The sequence below is a fragment of the Chiloscyllium punctatum genome, chromosome 48 (genome assembly GCF_047496795.1).
Source record: "Chiloscyllium punctatum isolate Juve2018m chromosome 48, sChiPun1.3, whole genome shotgun sequence".
NCBI lineage: Eukaryota > Metazoa > Chordata > Chondrichthyes > Orectolobiformes > Hemiscylliidae > Chiloscyllium > Chiloscyllium punctatum.
Genome location: NC_092786.1, coordinates 40,568,694 through 40,584,720, shown reverse-complemented (window position 1 = coordinate 40,584,720; position 16,027 = coordinate 40,568,694). Strand labels below are relative to the sequence as shown.

The 16,027-nt window shown below is 41.0% G+C and overlaps 1 protein-coding gene across 1 annotated transcript; it reads right to left on the bottom strand.

Moving 5' to 3' along the window:
• Positions 1-2,220: 2,220 nt before the first annotated feature.
• ccnb2 (cyclin B2) lies at positions 2,221-12,749 on the bottom strand. Its single transcript, XM_072565029.1, has 9 exons — positions 12,519-12,749; positions 10,096-10,212; positions 9,856-10,014; positions 9,584-9,772; positions 7,661-7,819; positions 5,252-5,485; positions 4,976-5,116; positions 3,819-3,929; positions 2,221-3,737 (listed from the first exon to the last, which is right to left on the bottom strand). Exons 1-9 carry the CDS (start codon positions 12,540-12,542, stop codon positions 3,636-3,638), a joined length of 1,236 nt encoding a protein of 411 aa, XP_072421130.1. The 5' UTR covers positions 12,543-12,749; the 3' UTR covers positions 2,221-3,635.
• Positions 12,750-16,027: the final 3,278 nt, after the last annotated feature.

The following is a 16,027-nucleotide window of genomic DNA, read 5'->3' as shown; positions in this document are numbered from 1 at the left end:
AGCCCCAGTACCCCAGGAATTTGGAGGGATGATGGCACATGTCCAAGCTGGATCAGTTATACTGAAACAGAACCAGTTCATTATGGAATGTTTTGCTGGTGCTGTTAGGGAAAGATTTGAACTCATTATGAAGGAACCAGAAGCCTCTATCAGGCCAAAACACCAGGGGAAAAGATAGATAACACTTGAATAGAGCAATAAGAGAATGAACAGCAAGCTAACAAGTGGAGTCTAATGAAGAAACCAAAACATTCTAAGTTGAGGTTACCCTATGTGTTTGCGAACACAGAATGAAGTAAATAAAAATAGAGTGGTGTACAGATTGCCTTGTGCATTTATTGTGGTGCAATAGTAACAGACCCAATTCAAGGGAGTACTGAATTGACTTAAATAATTCCTCAATGGAATTGAAAGATAGGAAAGGAACGAATGTGTTCAGTTTAAAAATTTTTACAATACCATATGCCAGTGAAGGAAGTGAATCTTGAAGCTGGTGAGGACGTGGTGCCAATCAAGTGGGTTACATTGTCCTGGATGGTGTTAAGCTCTAGTGTTGTTAGAACTGCACCCATACAGGTAATTTGGAGCATTGCATCACACTGCTGACTTGAAGCTTGTACAAAAGTTAAAAATCACAACACTAGGTTTAGTCCAATAGGTTTATTTAAAAGCACTAGCTTGAGGGCTGCTCCTTCATCAGGTGGTTGTGGAGTAAAAGATCAAGACAATGTCTGCATCCCGATCTTGGGTCAGACTGGTTCTATTTCCAAAGTGGAATATTTTGTAAATTCCATTTCAACTGCTTATGGATCCATTCTATTCTGCTCAAAAAAAAAAGTGCATCTGCAGGCAGTTTATGTAATATTTTGTAAATTCCACTTTTGAAATAGAACCAGTCTGACTCAAGGTTGGGACACCTTTAATGCATTGTCTGAGCTGAGAGGCCACCTTTTGTTATAAAGGAATGTTAGAATTGACTTAAGTAATTCTGGAATTTACACATGAACCAAAACCTGCAACCCAATCTAAAAAGATGAAAGACTTAAACCTGGCTTGTTCAACATCATTCCAGTTACATGACACTAAATCTTTTGCTACAAGCTGTGTTTTGTGATTTATACACTGCAACCAAAGCAGCAGCACTGAAAGCTGGTGCTTCCAAATGAAGCAGTTTGGCGATAACCTGCTGTTGAGAGTTTTTAAAAAAACTGTCTACTTCAATCCAACATCAGTTCCTCCACATTGTAGCTTATAGAGATTGTAACAGGAGTTGAGCTACCCCTTGTTAATTGTGGTTCACTTTCTGGTCCCAGGTCTCCTAGCCTCCAGGGAGTCTACCACTGCACTACAAAAGCCCCTAGTTGGATGGTGTGCAACAAAAAACAAACTTGTCCAAACAATTGGAATATGCTTGAACACAAGGTAAAAGAATATTTACCACTCTGCAGATCAAAAGATTGGAGTGAAAGCTCTACAAGACAATCCCACTCAGTTTACAGCTGGAAGCAAATGTAACTTCATAATTCACCATTACTTAAAAATAAACTCCATCTTTATGTGCAGTGGTAAAATGCAACAGGTCAGATGCCTCATCCCTCAAAGTATCCATTGGAGAATCTACCACTGAAAAACAGCTAACTTCTGGTCAATCACCCTGCAAACCTATTTAGCTGGATGCAGGAGGTCTACGGCACAAGCACTACACCCTCCAGGCTGTGGTCTATACCAGTCAAAAGACCTCCCCTAATCCTATTTTCCAGGACTCAACCTTTTATGCCAGAGCACCACAAATACTAAATACTCCTGCCTCTACAGAGACAGCTTGTAGTAGATCCCTATTAGTTTCTGGGTGAGAAAACCCAGTCGGTCATTGAACTTTCCCCCCCAAAAAAAACAAGTATTCCTGTCTGTCTACCCGATGACTCAAATTTAAGTGGACCTTATATCAGGTCACTGCTCTACTCCAAGGAGGGCCCTTGTTTGATTTAAATAGCAAGTTGCGATATTTGGTTTCAGAAGATATGCTGTCCAAACAAGTGGGTTTAGCACAGCAACAGTATACCACAGGCACATCTTTCAGTTTAACACTGGCCTCTTACTGTTGTAATTGCTTTATGTTCCTACATTTGAATTCTACTTATAGAAGGACATTTCTTTTAGAGGATTATGGAATTTGCTCCTTACACCAATTGGGAAGTAAAATGCAAGACTATTAAGTAATAAAGTGGTAATTACAGTAATTTTATTTAAATTTTGCATCAGGTTTGTCAGGTAAACTTGGTTGAAATGTTAATACACAAGATTATGCCCATTGCATTGTAGTACAAGATCTCAAACCATATCAAGCAATATTACAGTCAAGTATCCAGTTTGGATAAAATATCATCCAGTACAAAAGAAAAACACTAGGCAGTGATTGTTAATGTTGTAACCCTAACAAAACTACATGTTGGTTACAGGAGTTTAAAGAGCTTTTGTTTTTAAAAAAAGTTGCTTGATAAAGCATTAGACCAATCTAGACCTTCAAGTAAAAACCTGAATAGTTTAAAAAGTTGTACAAATTTACTTTACCTTAACTGCACTAGCCCCTTCTACCCTCTCACCTCTACATTGATCTTCACCTAACCCCAGATTGTGTTTCTTGGATATTTTACATGGAATTAGTTAAGCAAATTGATATTAAAACTTTTTCCAGAGATTGCACACTTTAGTGTAGAATTTAAATTGGATCTTTAAAATGCACTGAAGGGTCTGTTATACTTCCATTGTTACATCATGAAATGTTTGCCTGCGCATCAAATCACTTGCATTCAAAAGTAACCAATGTTTTACTTGCATTGTACATTTGTGAACCTTAACTTTGCAGGAACCTTGACCAAAATGTTTCTCTTCCCTTTGTCCTATTGCTCCCACCCCAATGTTGTCACCCCTCCCAAATAACTAGCATTAAATGCTAACAGAATTCAATACATTTAGGCCCACATGACTCCATTTCAGGCACCCAGTAACAAATTTGGACATAATGTGAACTAAAAACCTTCCTTTATCTATCCACTCCAGTAGCAAAATTGGGATGAGATCCATAGCTTCACTAAACCCTGAACTTAAATGACATGCTCACTTTTACAATGTTCCAATGTTCTAAACAACTGGAGTGCATGCCAAAAGCAAGTCTTGAAGATAGAAAGCCAGTCTCAAGAAGATCAGTGGACTTTTAATGAGAGAAAAACCTACACAGAAGCCATTTGCAGTGACAAAATGGCATAATTTTAAGATTAGACAGCAAAAACAAAAGTTAAAATATACATGAAAATCTAAAAAGACAAGGTTTGCAACTGGCCTGTGGAAGTACCACAAAACGGTCAGCTTCAGAGGAGAGATCAGCCAGGACTTCACTCCCTCTAAGCACAAGTTGGAATCAGAAGCATGCTAGAGTGAAACTCAGTTACTGCATCCTAACCTGGTGATTTAAAAACGTCCAAGGTTTTAAGTATGGATGTTTGCCCATTGGTGCAATGCCATCTAGTTAATTGACAAACTGTCCAAAGGCTGGGCGAAGTGTAATAGCAGCAATTCTTCCATTTTTAAAAAAAAAACTGCAAAGTGCAATTATGTTCATATTACTTTTTGGAAGGTTACAGCAATGAAGAGGCCAATCCTTTGATTAATGCAGACTTCAGTTGAGGAATGGTGCTTATTTTCAATAGTTTAGGACTTGCATACTTATTCTTTATAGCCTAGAAAAAACATAAATGAAGTTTCATTAAACAAATGCCAACAAGATGCTCAAAACAGATGTACACTAGATATTTACTTACAACATGCTTTGTCAGGCCTTCATTCATTTTCACTACATTCTTTGCCATGTGCTTCATAGTCAAGTGCAAGGCATCTTCAGTGTAGCCAGTGTAGTATTTTTGAACTGCTGTCTAAAGTAGAAAACAGATTTCAGGACAAGCTAGATGGTCACAAGTTCAGGTAATTTAAGAGTTTTGTTCAAATACAATTGCATTAATAATGCAAAGAGCTGGAGGAGTGCAGGTGCATAGCCCCTTGAAGGTAGAGACAGCTAGATGAGTGAAAGCTTGCCTTTAAATTAGTCAGGGCATTGAATACAGGAGTTGAGGGGATATGTTCCAGCTGTACAGGACATTGGTTAGGCCACTTTTGGAATACTACATGCAACTCTGGTCTTCCTCTTATAGGGAGGATGCTGTGAAACTTGAAAGGGTTCAGGAAAGATTGATTTAAAAAAAAAGATATTGCCAGGGTTGGAAGGTTTGAGCTAAGGGAGAGGCTGAGTAGGCTATATTCCCTGGAGCATCAGAAGCTGAGGGGTGACCTTGTACAGGTTTGTAAAATCATGGAAAAATTGGATAGAGTAAACAGTCTTTCTTGGAGTCAAGTCCCAAACTAGAGGGCATAAGTTTTAGGGGGTGGTGGGGCATTTAAAATAGGGATCTAAGGGGCAACTTTTTTGATGTGGGGAGTGATGTGTGTATGGAATGAGCTGCCATAGGAAGAAGTGGTGACAGCTAGTACAATGACAACATTTAAAAAAGGCATCTGGATGGGTATACAAATAGGAAGGAAGGGTTTGGAAGGATACGGGCCAAGTGAGAAGAGATTTATCCAGGATATGTTTATCTATTAAAACATATCCTGGTCAGCATGGACAAGTTGGGTTGAAGGGTATATTTCCATACTATGGATCTAGGATTTGATAATCCAGGGACTGAGTCTTCAGGCAAGAGGGAATGAAAGGAAACTTGCAGCACTATTTTTTAGTTCTAGAAAAACCATGCTTGGCAGGTGGATTTAAACAGAGGTCAGTCATACTACCATGAGCATGTAAGGTGGCTGCTAAAAATGTGGTGATGTTTTTGGTGTAATCAGTTCAATTCAACCGTTTGAAATTAAAACATGTCCTACAAAAACAGTCAAGAAATTAGGACTTAAAACTAGTTTTACCTACCCATTTACTTTGGTCCAAGACTTGAAAAGACAGGCAAAGTGCAGCTGCTGCAATTTCAGAAGGAGGTATGTGCACCATATTATAGTCTATGACTGTTAATTCCATTAGGTATTTTGCAAGAGTGTATTTCTCAGCATCAACCTGTCAAGATGAATATCACTAACTCAGTGGTGTTTAGAAGTAGTGAGGCAAAGTCAAGATTACAGATTGAAGCCACTCGTCAACATGAACCTCAAGCTCCAAAATACCCCGCTATGTGACAGAAACTATACTTACATCAGTCTTTGAAGCTCGCCTCAGAAAATGCAGTGGTAGTGGGCGGCCCAGTTTGAAGTCAAGTTCTTTAAGAATAAGTATTTCCATTTGACGGATCTGACTCTTGGTATAAGCATTGTCTGTGATGTAAACAAAGTCTCCGATAGCTGGTGGATACATTTCTTCATATTTCGAAGCTAGCAGCATGGCAGTCACAGCAACCAACTGGAGCTTTTTGCGGGAAACTGGCTGGCTCTGAAGTGAGGAACAATTGCAATCTTATCATTTGGTAAAGACGATTTACCATGGAATAAAGCAATTTGCTTCAAGTGTTACCAGTAAATACAAAATTTACCATCACAACTTAAGACACAGAATCACAAGGAGGCAGTTATCCGGCCGGCTGTTTGCACACTGACTCCCCAAAAACAAGTCCATTACTCACTGCTGTTCTCTCTCCTCCATACCCTGACATCTGGTTAGAGATCATCCAATGCCTCAATTGAACTTGCCTCCACCACACTTCCAGGCACAGCATTCTAGATCCTAACTCTGCACTTTGGATATGCTTCTTTATCAAGGCTTTGTTTAAAACTGAAATATCTTTTCTTGGTAAATTTTCTATTCTTATATAGTCCCCATCATCCTCAGTTTGCAACTCTCCATGTCTTGTCTGCTTCAATTCTGTACCAGAGGCCTGCTGAAAGGCCATGTACACTACAACCACAGCTTAATACCAGCCCTTGTGACCTTGAACTCCAACGAGTTACTTAACACTTTCCTTTTAGAAATCCATACTAGTTTACCCATATCAAATGGTGGTTAGATTAGGAATGTATCAGGAGGTTTCCCTACTGATTTGCAATTGCTGGGCTTAACTTTTAAAAGACCATAAAAAAAGTTTACAGTTCTCCAGCCTTAGGAAACGATTATGTCTAGTGTTCATGCAATCCCCTTTCAATTCTAATACCTCAGATCCTAGTACTTTGACAATTTTATGTGGACAGGTCATTTAAAACCCATGAGCCCTCCAGTCATCATCTAGGAAGCACTTCGGAGGGGGTGGTAAGGAGAATGGGAAGAGGAAAAAAAAGGTAGAAAAGCATTCATTTAGTACCTCAGTCAAGCACACTACCTCCTCCATTTGGGGGAAACCAACCACTTGCCTGGCTACCCTTCATATTAGGGCCTCAGGAATTTTACTTCTGTCTGAATTCTCTAGTATACCTCAACTCAAACGGTCTTCCTGAAACTGGTCATAAAGCAACACAGTCTTCATTTCTATCATCCAGCAAACTCTGGGTGGACTGGTCATACGTTTCCCAAACAACAATACACCTGAACCATTGTCTTTGAAGGGAACCCATTTAGTTAGCATCTCCTCCAGAGAGTCCCAGGCATTTAAAGCCCTCCTTCCAGCACCATCTTTTCAGCCATGCTTACAGTTCAGAGTTGTGGAATGCAGTCCAGAGATTACTGCAATGGATGTGCTGTTTGGTATCTTGCTGAAAGCACTTCCTGTGCATGGTCATCTCCAGCTTTGCTAACTTCCCAATGTTTGGGAAGTACTTGACCAACCTACAGCATGCATTGAAAACTTTGTCCTAAACTATAGTGACATTAAGGTCGCTGCTTAGTAATATTCCTTACATTAGCAGAGGTTAATTTATTCCTATTTAATCCCCCTCTTTCAAAAATTGAAAGCCTATAAATCAAGCTCACTTCCCTTAACACCCAAAACAGTGAAACCACAAGTCAGTCTGTCTGAAGCTGTATATAAGGCTGAGGTTGAAGCTGATAAACTCAAGGGAAGAATTTTATTACATGAAAGTCTTCCATTTGAAATCTATTATGGGGACGGATTTTGGAAACAGTTCCATACAAAAGTAAGAACATGACTTTATGGGTAGTATGGTGGCTCAGGGGTTGGCACTACTGGCTCAGCACCAGGCACCCAGGTTCGATTCCAGCCTCAGGCGACTGTGGAGTTTGCACATTCGTGCAGCATCTGTGGGGGTTTCCTCTGGTTACCTCCCACAACAAGATGTGCAGGTTAGGTGGAAGGGCCACACTAAAGGTTGTCCATAGTGTAGGTTAGTTACATTAAAATCAGGGGTAAAAAACTGATTAAGAGTTTTGGGAAAATGAGCCAAATTGCCTGTTTCCACACTATTAGTGATTTTGATTATTTGATCTGTGACTGACTAATTACTCAAAATATCAATTGCACCTTCAGAGTTAAAAGGGGCAAGAAGAGACCCACTTCTAGGGAGTTGCTCTCAACTTACCCAGGACATTATAGATTTGCAGCTGACATCATTTTCTTGATTGAGGAGTTAAGTTTGAAGTGGAAAATACACAAGCCTCCATATAATTACAGTTTAGGTTACAGATACTAAAGACTTTTGGCATGGTCACAAAAGTACTTGCCTGCAGGAAACGATCCATGATAGCCAATGTCATGTAGAGAGTTTCTTGTAGCAGGCGGAATTTGGAGTGAACTTGAATTAGCCAGTCAACCAGAATTGCACGCATACGTTCATTTATCTCTTGCCCTTCAAGGTAATGTGGTCTGATTGCTTGCTCCATCTGTTGAAAAAACAACAACAAAAAAAAAACCAAGTGTTATCCCAAGCATTTTCATGGCTAAAGGTAACCAATTTTAGCTCAATTCTGAATGCTTGTTGCAGTACATGCAAATTATATTTTCCTGACCAGAGGGAAGGCAATGCTGAAAATATTAAGATTATGGCCAGTGAATCAAGCAGCATTGAATAGATTTGTCCCTTGTTCAGTGTTCCATATGAATGCGGTTCTAAATAAACTGCAGTGGCTGCACACAATCAATTGTTCAAGGTTGACCTTTCTACAGGCAAATTTAGAGCCACTATCTGAAGAACAAACTCCATTAAAGGTTCCAGGAATTCATTCAATACAAGCCGACAGGGGACATTACACTAGAAAAGGTGGCAGAAGATGATTCTTTGGATTCAGGGATTGAGTGGAAGAGGGCAGGAAGATTGAGCATGTTAAAAAAAAGACCAAGAAATGGATCAGAAGTTCTGTCCAGTGGGTGGAGGAATCAGAGGAACCTCTGCATTTGTAGTGAGGTTAGTCCTGTGGATGTTGTCTATTGGACAGAGAAAGCATTTAAAACTGGTCATATGGAAGCTTGGTTAGCAGATTATATGGGTGATGGGTCTTGACAGCATTGTTTAGAGGCTGGTTAGAGATGGATTAGAGGACAATTATGATAGGGCATTTCTCAGATTGGAGAAAAATGTCAAAAATTGCCATTCTCCAGGGATTGGTATGTCATATACACCAGAAAAAGCAATTTGGAAATGGGAGTGGAGGGCAAAAATCTAAGTTTTCAGATGAAGCCAAGCTAGGGAGAATCAGGAATTGCAAGGATGATAGAAGGACATTGACAAGTCAGTCAAACAGGCAGGCACCAGGCAGATGAATTAATGCAGAGAAAAGGGTATGCATTTGTGATAGAAGAAACAGAATGCTGGCTCTAAGTGATACAACTGGAGGGGTTTACAGGAGCAGAAGGACATTAGGGTCCATGTGCATAACTCTCATGAGGTGCCCAGAGAGAATTAGTTAATATGGGCTTTCAGGACCCTTGGGTTTAAGTATAAAACAGCCAAAAGTAGAGATACCTTTACAAAAACATTGGTCAGACCACATTTGGAATATGGTGTTCAGTTCTGGAAACTTCATTTAAGGAAGAATGTTAAAACCCTGGACAAAATGAATAAAGGAGATTGCTAGAGTGCTACCAGTCATGAGGAATTTTAAATACAAAAGAATGAAGAAACAACCCTTGGAGAGAAGGTAAAGAGGTCATATGAAAAAGATGAACAATTTTGACTGGGTAAAGGAGAATATCCTATTTTCAACTAGTTGGTTGGGTGAACAGCAGGGGTCAAATTTCAAGATAGTCATTAAGGAGAACGGAGTTAAAATGAGAGAGAGAGAGACGCAAGACCTGGATATATTTTGAAATTTGAATTTCAAGGGAGAGATATGCAGCTAGTCCTACTCTCCAGCTGTCGCATATAACCTAACACTGAGTTTCACAAAAGGACTTGTTGTACTGAACATTAAAAAAAACCACTTCCCTCCACAGCTGCCAAGTTTCTCCAGCACTCTTCAGATAATCAACATCTGTAGCATTTTACCTCCATTCAGAGCAACTCCTAGATGACAAGTACCTGAAAGTCCTTTCAGAACACTCCGATTTAGGATCAATATTCTTTTAGATCAAAGAACTGAGAAAGTTAAATCAAGAGCAACTACATTGATCAAGCCGTGGTACTGAAGCTAGTTTCAAAGTTTACTTACCTCTAGATGCCTCAGATATTTGTAGATGTCTTTTATATACTGGCTACACATTTGAGGATTATCACTATCTTGTGCATCAATATCTTTCACCTTCAATATGGCTTCAGAGAAAGCTTGGCAAAGGTCTTCCTCTTTCATAGAAGAATCTTCTGTCATTGAGATATCCATTGGAGTTGGAGACACAGGGGCCTTTTAACAAAACAAAAGGCTATTGAAAGTAAATTTGAAGTTGAGAAAATTTTTTTTTTTTAAAAAATGTGTTGAATACATACCCGTGGAACAGGCTCCTCAACCACTGGCTTTATATTCTGAACTGCTTGTTTTAACCCACGAGTCACTGGCTTCACTTCTTGAGCCACCGGTTTTGGCAAAGCTTTTCCCTTTGGCTTGGATACCACTGGTTTAGAAACCAGATTCGTCATTTGTTTTTTCTGCAGTAGAGCGTAAACATAATTAGTGTCTCAACAAAATTGAGAAAGATAATCTTCATCTTTAAAGAGGAGTGCCTTTACCTGCTCTGCGCGAGTCATAACACGATTTGCCAAGTCTCCCAAAGCTGGCCTTCGGACAGCTGCAGTCACCTTTGCCGTTGGCTTGACTGGTTCAATATTTTCCAAGTTTCGATGAGCCTAGATAAGGGGAAGGTAATTTAAATATCAGCTAAAGAAAGAAAAAGCCATGAAATTAGAATCTGCATCCCTCAGACTAAAAACAAACTCAGCTCAGTCTTAAGTACAGACCTTTGCACATTTCCCCCATCACACTGATCTGAATAGGTGTACTGTGATGGGTGGAAAGGAATACTTCAGCTGTTTTTAGTTGCACTCTTACTCAGCTGTTGGTTGTATTCACAATATTTCTGTTATTTCCCCCCCACCCCCAACCACTGCCTCACCACCTTCTCCAGCAAGAATCCCACTCATCTTGATTTGATCAATTGTCATGTGTACGGTGACAGTGAAAAAGCCTTGTTTTGCATACTATCCAGTCAAATCATAACCTTACACCAGGTACTAGACCAGTGTAGACTATAGGGTTACAGCTAGAAGAGAAAGATCAACTAATAAATTAGCTATAAAAAGTTCTCATATAACATCTGGGGATTTTAAGGGTTAAGGCTTCAATCTCATTTTGAATGGATTTAGTCAATTTATCTGGTGGGACCAGATACCTCTCAAGAGGTCAGTGCACCAGAAGCAGCCTGGCAATTCAGTTACCCATGTCACCTTAAACTATGCTCTTCAGAGATAAAGAACCATCTACTTCAGCTGCTCTTAATACTTCATCCAGACCCAGAATCAAGGATGAAAAAGCCTACTGAAAGGGAGTACATGGCTGACGGATTGAAAAAGAATACAGACACTTTCACTGTGCATATCCAAGTGCTAGTTAGGGCAATCAAGGGCAAAACCTCAAGAATTCAAGCAGGGGATCTGGCAAAGACATTAATAGGTAGAGATAAAAGGGCAATGACTCAAGGACAAGAATGAATCTTCTACAGCTATTTGGTAGCAGAGCAACCAGGTTTTTTGCTTTTCCAAAACAAAAACAGAGGGGCTTGGGTCTCAACATGGACAGCACAGTGACTCAGTGCTGAGCACTGCTCAGTCACAGCACCAACCACCATGTTTTTGATGCCAGCTTCAGGAGACTGGAGTTTGCACATTCTCCCCATCTGGATAGTGCTCCAGTAACCTCCCACAATCCAAAAGGTGTACAGGTTAGGTGAATTGCCCATGCTAAATTAGTGTTCAGAGATGTATAGGTTTGATGCTTTAGTCAGGGATAAATGTAGAGCATTAGAGTAGGGGAAGGAGTCTGGGTGGATTACTCGTCAGAGGATTGGTGTGGACTTGTTGGGCTGAATGGCTATTTCCACACCATAGGGATTCTATGATTGCAGCCCAAGAACATTTAGTATCAACCAGCCAGAGATAAAAAAAACCAGCAGGTCATGGAATCCAAAGTAGACAAGCAAGAGGAACACAGCAAGCCAGGCATCAGCAGGAAGAAGGGTTAAAGCAGAAACATTGGCTTCTCCACTTCCTGATGTTGCCTGACTTGCTGTGTTCCTTCAGCCTCCTGCAGATCTACAGGCACAGCATCATACTGCAGTTATGAAAGGGTAGGAATACTCAAATGAAGGAAAGGTTCAGCAAATTAATTGGATGAACGTTTGAAAGCAGACATAGCTGTTCTGGTAAACTGCTACCCTCCTATATTTGGGATAGATTGAAGATTTCGTCTCTTACGAGGTGGTATTGTAGTAAGTGTGACTAAGAATAGGGACACAATTTTAGAACATGTCTTGTGGGGAGTGTGTGTAGGAAGCAAGAACAGCCCAGAAAGATTAAAGACAAGGAGTCAAGGCAGAAATTAAACAGGGGGGAAAACCTTCACTGTAAAATAAAGGAGAGAACGTTTAGTGTCAATAGGGAAAAAGAGGAGGAGTTGTGTTAGACAGTATAACAAGACCCGTTTGATCAAGGATCGGTGGAGGTCTTTTAATCCAGTATTTAGAAACGGCAACACCAGCAGATCACAGTATAACTGAAATGGTTGGGAGCGGAAAAGAGAAGTGGGTCAACTCAACTAAAGGGTTTGAAAGTTAAACTAAAATAAAAGGGGGGGGGGTGTGAAGAACAGCACGGCAAGTTTGGCTCATGGGTATACAGTTTTTTAAAAACCCTTCAGGTGTGCAAATGCAAGTCTCGAGAAAACAAGCCAATTAGAACTTTTAAAACAGGTCAACTCACCCAAGATTTTTCTTTGACCAAATTGGCTACAATAAGAAGTGTTCCCCACAAAGAAGGAAATAAACAGAGACACAAATGGTCGGGAGAAAAATTCAATGTTAAATATTTAGGGTTGGGAAATTGGACCATGTGCTGCTTTCTCCCACAGCGAGAGTGAAGCGGCACTGACTGTAACTTACAACATTGCGGCGGGTGAGAGCCATCGTCGTCAAACCTGGAGACCTCTCCGGGCTTCGGCAGAGCGAGGGAAGGATGCTCCGGGGAAGGAGAAGCACTACTCGGCTGGTCGGTCCCTGAACCTGCACGGAAACCCCCTCCTCTTGCAGCGAGAGCCTCACTGGCGGCTGGTACTGGGACTCAGCGCTGCACTAGTTCCGGGATTTCTCAAAAGGATACATTTCACTCCCCGCGAATTTTTCAAATATTGTTTCTTCCCCTCTGATTGGCCAAAACTGGGCAGGGCGCTCTCCGCTCATTGGCTACCCGCCTCACTTCTGGAATGCGTTCCTATGGAGATGCCTCGTTTAGAATCAGAACCTTTAAATAATTTGCATAAACGTCACTCAATTTCACAAAATTTGTCTGGACGTAAATTCAGAGCACGGAAACAAACCCCTTCGGTCCAACCTGTCCATGCCGGCCAGATATCCCAAACTAACCTAGTCCCATCTGCCAGCACCCGGCCCATATCTCTCCAAACCCTTTCTATTCATATACCCATCCAAATGCCTTTTAAATGTTGCAATTGTGTCAGCCTCTGCAACTTCCTCTGGCAGCTCATTCCATACCACCCTCTGTGTGAAAAAGTTGCCACCTAGGATCCTTTTATATCTTTCCCTTCTCACCAATGCCAGGGAAAAGACCTTGTCTATTTATCCTATCCATACCCCTCATGATTTTATGAACTTATATAAGGTCACCCCTCACCCTCCGACGCTCCAGGGAAAACAACCCCAGCCTGTTCAGCCTCTCACTGTAGCTCAAATCCTCCAACCCTGGCAACATCCTTCTAAATCTTTTCTGAACTCTTTCAAGTTTCACAATATTCTTCCGATAGGCAGAAGACCAGAATTGCACACAATATTCCAACAGTGGCCTAACCAATGTCCTGTACAGCCACAACATGACCTCCCAACCCCTATATTCAATACTCTGACCAATAAAGGAAAGCATACCAAACGCCTTCTTCACTATCCTATCTACCTGCGACTCCACTTTCAAGGAGCTATGAACCTGCACTCCAAGGTCTCTTTGTTCAGCCTTACCTTACCATTAAGTGTATAAGTCCTGCTCTGATTTGCTTTTCCAAAATGCAGTGCCTCACATTCTATTTAAATTAAACTCCATCTGCCACTGGCCATTGTCCATGGGCCATCTCCCATTGGCCCATCTGATCAAGATCCTGTGTACCCTGAGGTAACCTTCTTTGCTATCCACTACACCTCCAATTTTGGTATCAAACTCCAGTCTTCCAGCACCACACCAGTGACTATTGATGATACAAATATCTCAACAAGGGGCCCAGCAATCACTTCCCTAGCTTCCCACAGTGTTCTAGAGTACATTTGATCAGGTCCTGTGGATTTATCTTGAAATTTATGCATTTCAAGACATCCAGCACCTCCTCCTCTGTAATATGGACATTTTTCAAGATGTTACAATCTATTTCCCCACATTCTATATCTTCCATGTCCTTCTCCACTGTAAACACTGATGCAAAATATGTGTTTAGTATCTCCTTCATCACCTGCAGTTCCACACAAAGGCTGCCTTGCTGATATTTGTGGGGCCCTATTTTCTCCCTAGTTACTATTTTGTTCTAAATGTATTTGTAAAATCTCTTTGGAGTCTCCTTAACCCTATTTGCCAAAGATATCTTATGTCCCCTTTTTGCCCTCCTGATTTCTCTCTTAAGTATACTCCTACTTTAGGGTGTAGGTTTCATATCCAGACATTTCATTAAGTGGCTAGGTAACATCATCAGTGGCGACCTCCAAGTGAAGCGAAGCTGTTGTCTCCTGCTTTCTACTTATATCTTTTTCCTGGATGGAGTTCCTGGGGTTTGTGGTGATGTCATTTCCTGTTCGTTTTCTGAGGGGTTGATAGATGGTATCAAGATCTATGTGTTTGTTTATGGCGTTGTGGTTGGAGTGCCAGGCCTCTAGGAATTCTTTGGCATATCTTTGCTTAGCCTGTCCCAGGATAGATGTGTTGTCCCAGTCGAAATGGTGGGTTTTTTTTCATCTGTGTGTAGGGCTATGAGGGAGAGAGGGTCGTGTCTTTTTGTGGCTAGCTGGTGTTCATGTATCCTGGTGGCTAACTTTCTTCTTGTTTGTCCTACGTAGTGTTTGTGGCAGTCCTTGCACGGGATTTTATAGATGACATTGGTTTTGTCCATGGGCTGTACTGGGTCTTTTAAGTTTGTTAGTTTTTGTTTGAGAGTATTGGTGGGTTTGTGTGCTACTAGGATTCTGAGGGGTCTCAGTAGTCTGGCTGTCATTTCTGAAACTTCTTTGATATATGGTAAGGTGGTTAGGGTTTCTGGCTGTGTTTGGTCTGCTTGTCGTGGTTTGTTCTTGAGGAATATGCAGACTGTATTTTTTGAGTATCCGTTCTTCTTGAATATGTCGTATAGGTGGTTCTCCTCTGTTTTTCGAAGTTCGTCTGTGCTGCAGTGTGAGGTGGCTGTTTGGAATAGTGTTCTGATACAGTTTCGTTTGTGTGTGTTGGGATGGTTGCTGGTGTAGTTGAGTATTTGGTCAGTGTTTGTCGGTTTTCTGTATACGCAGGTTTGTAATTCTCCCTTGTCCTTTCTTTCTTCTGTGACGTCCAGAAATGCGAGTTTGTTGTCAGTTTATTCCTCCTTGGTGAACTTTATGCCTGTGAGGGTATTGTTGATGATGTTAAATGTCTCTTCTATCTTGTTTCGTTTTGTGATGACAAAGGTGTCATCTACATAGTGAACCCAGATGTTTTAGTTTGATGAACCCAAAACTCTGGGTTCGCTACATAGGACAAACAGGAAGAAAGTTAGCCACCAGGATACACGAACACCAGCTAGCCACAAAAAGACATGACCCTCTCTCCCTCGTAGCCCTACACACGGATGAAAAAAAACACCATTTTGACTGGGACAACACACCTATCCTGGGACAGGATAAGCAAATACATGCCAGAGAATTCCTAGAGGCCTGGCACTCCAACCACAATGCCATAAACAAACACATAGATCTGGATGCCATCTATTAACCCCTCAAAACGAACAGAAAATGACATCACCACAATCCCCAGGAACCCCATCCAGGAGAAAGATATAAATAGAAAGCAGGAGACAACAGCTTTGCTTCACTTGGAGGTCGCCACTGATGATGTTACCTCGCCAGGTAATGAAACGTCTGGATATCAAACCTACAGCTCAGTGAGCAAACCTACACCCTAAACCTCAACCTGAGCTACAAACCTTCACAAACCTTGTGTATACTCCTACTGCCTTTATACTCTAAGGATTCATTCCATCTAACTCATCTACACCTGACATATGCTTCCTTCTTTTTCTTAACCAAACCCTCAATTTTTCTAGTCATTCAGCATTCCCTACATTTACCAGCCTTTCCTTTCACCCTATCAGGAATATACTGTCTCTGGACTCTCAATAGCTCATTTCTGAAGGCTTCCCATTTTCCAGCTG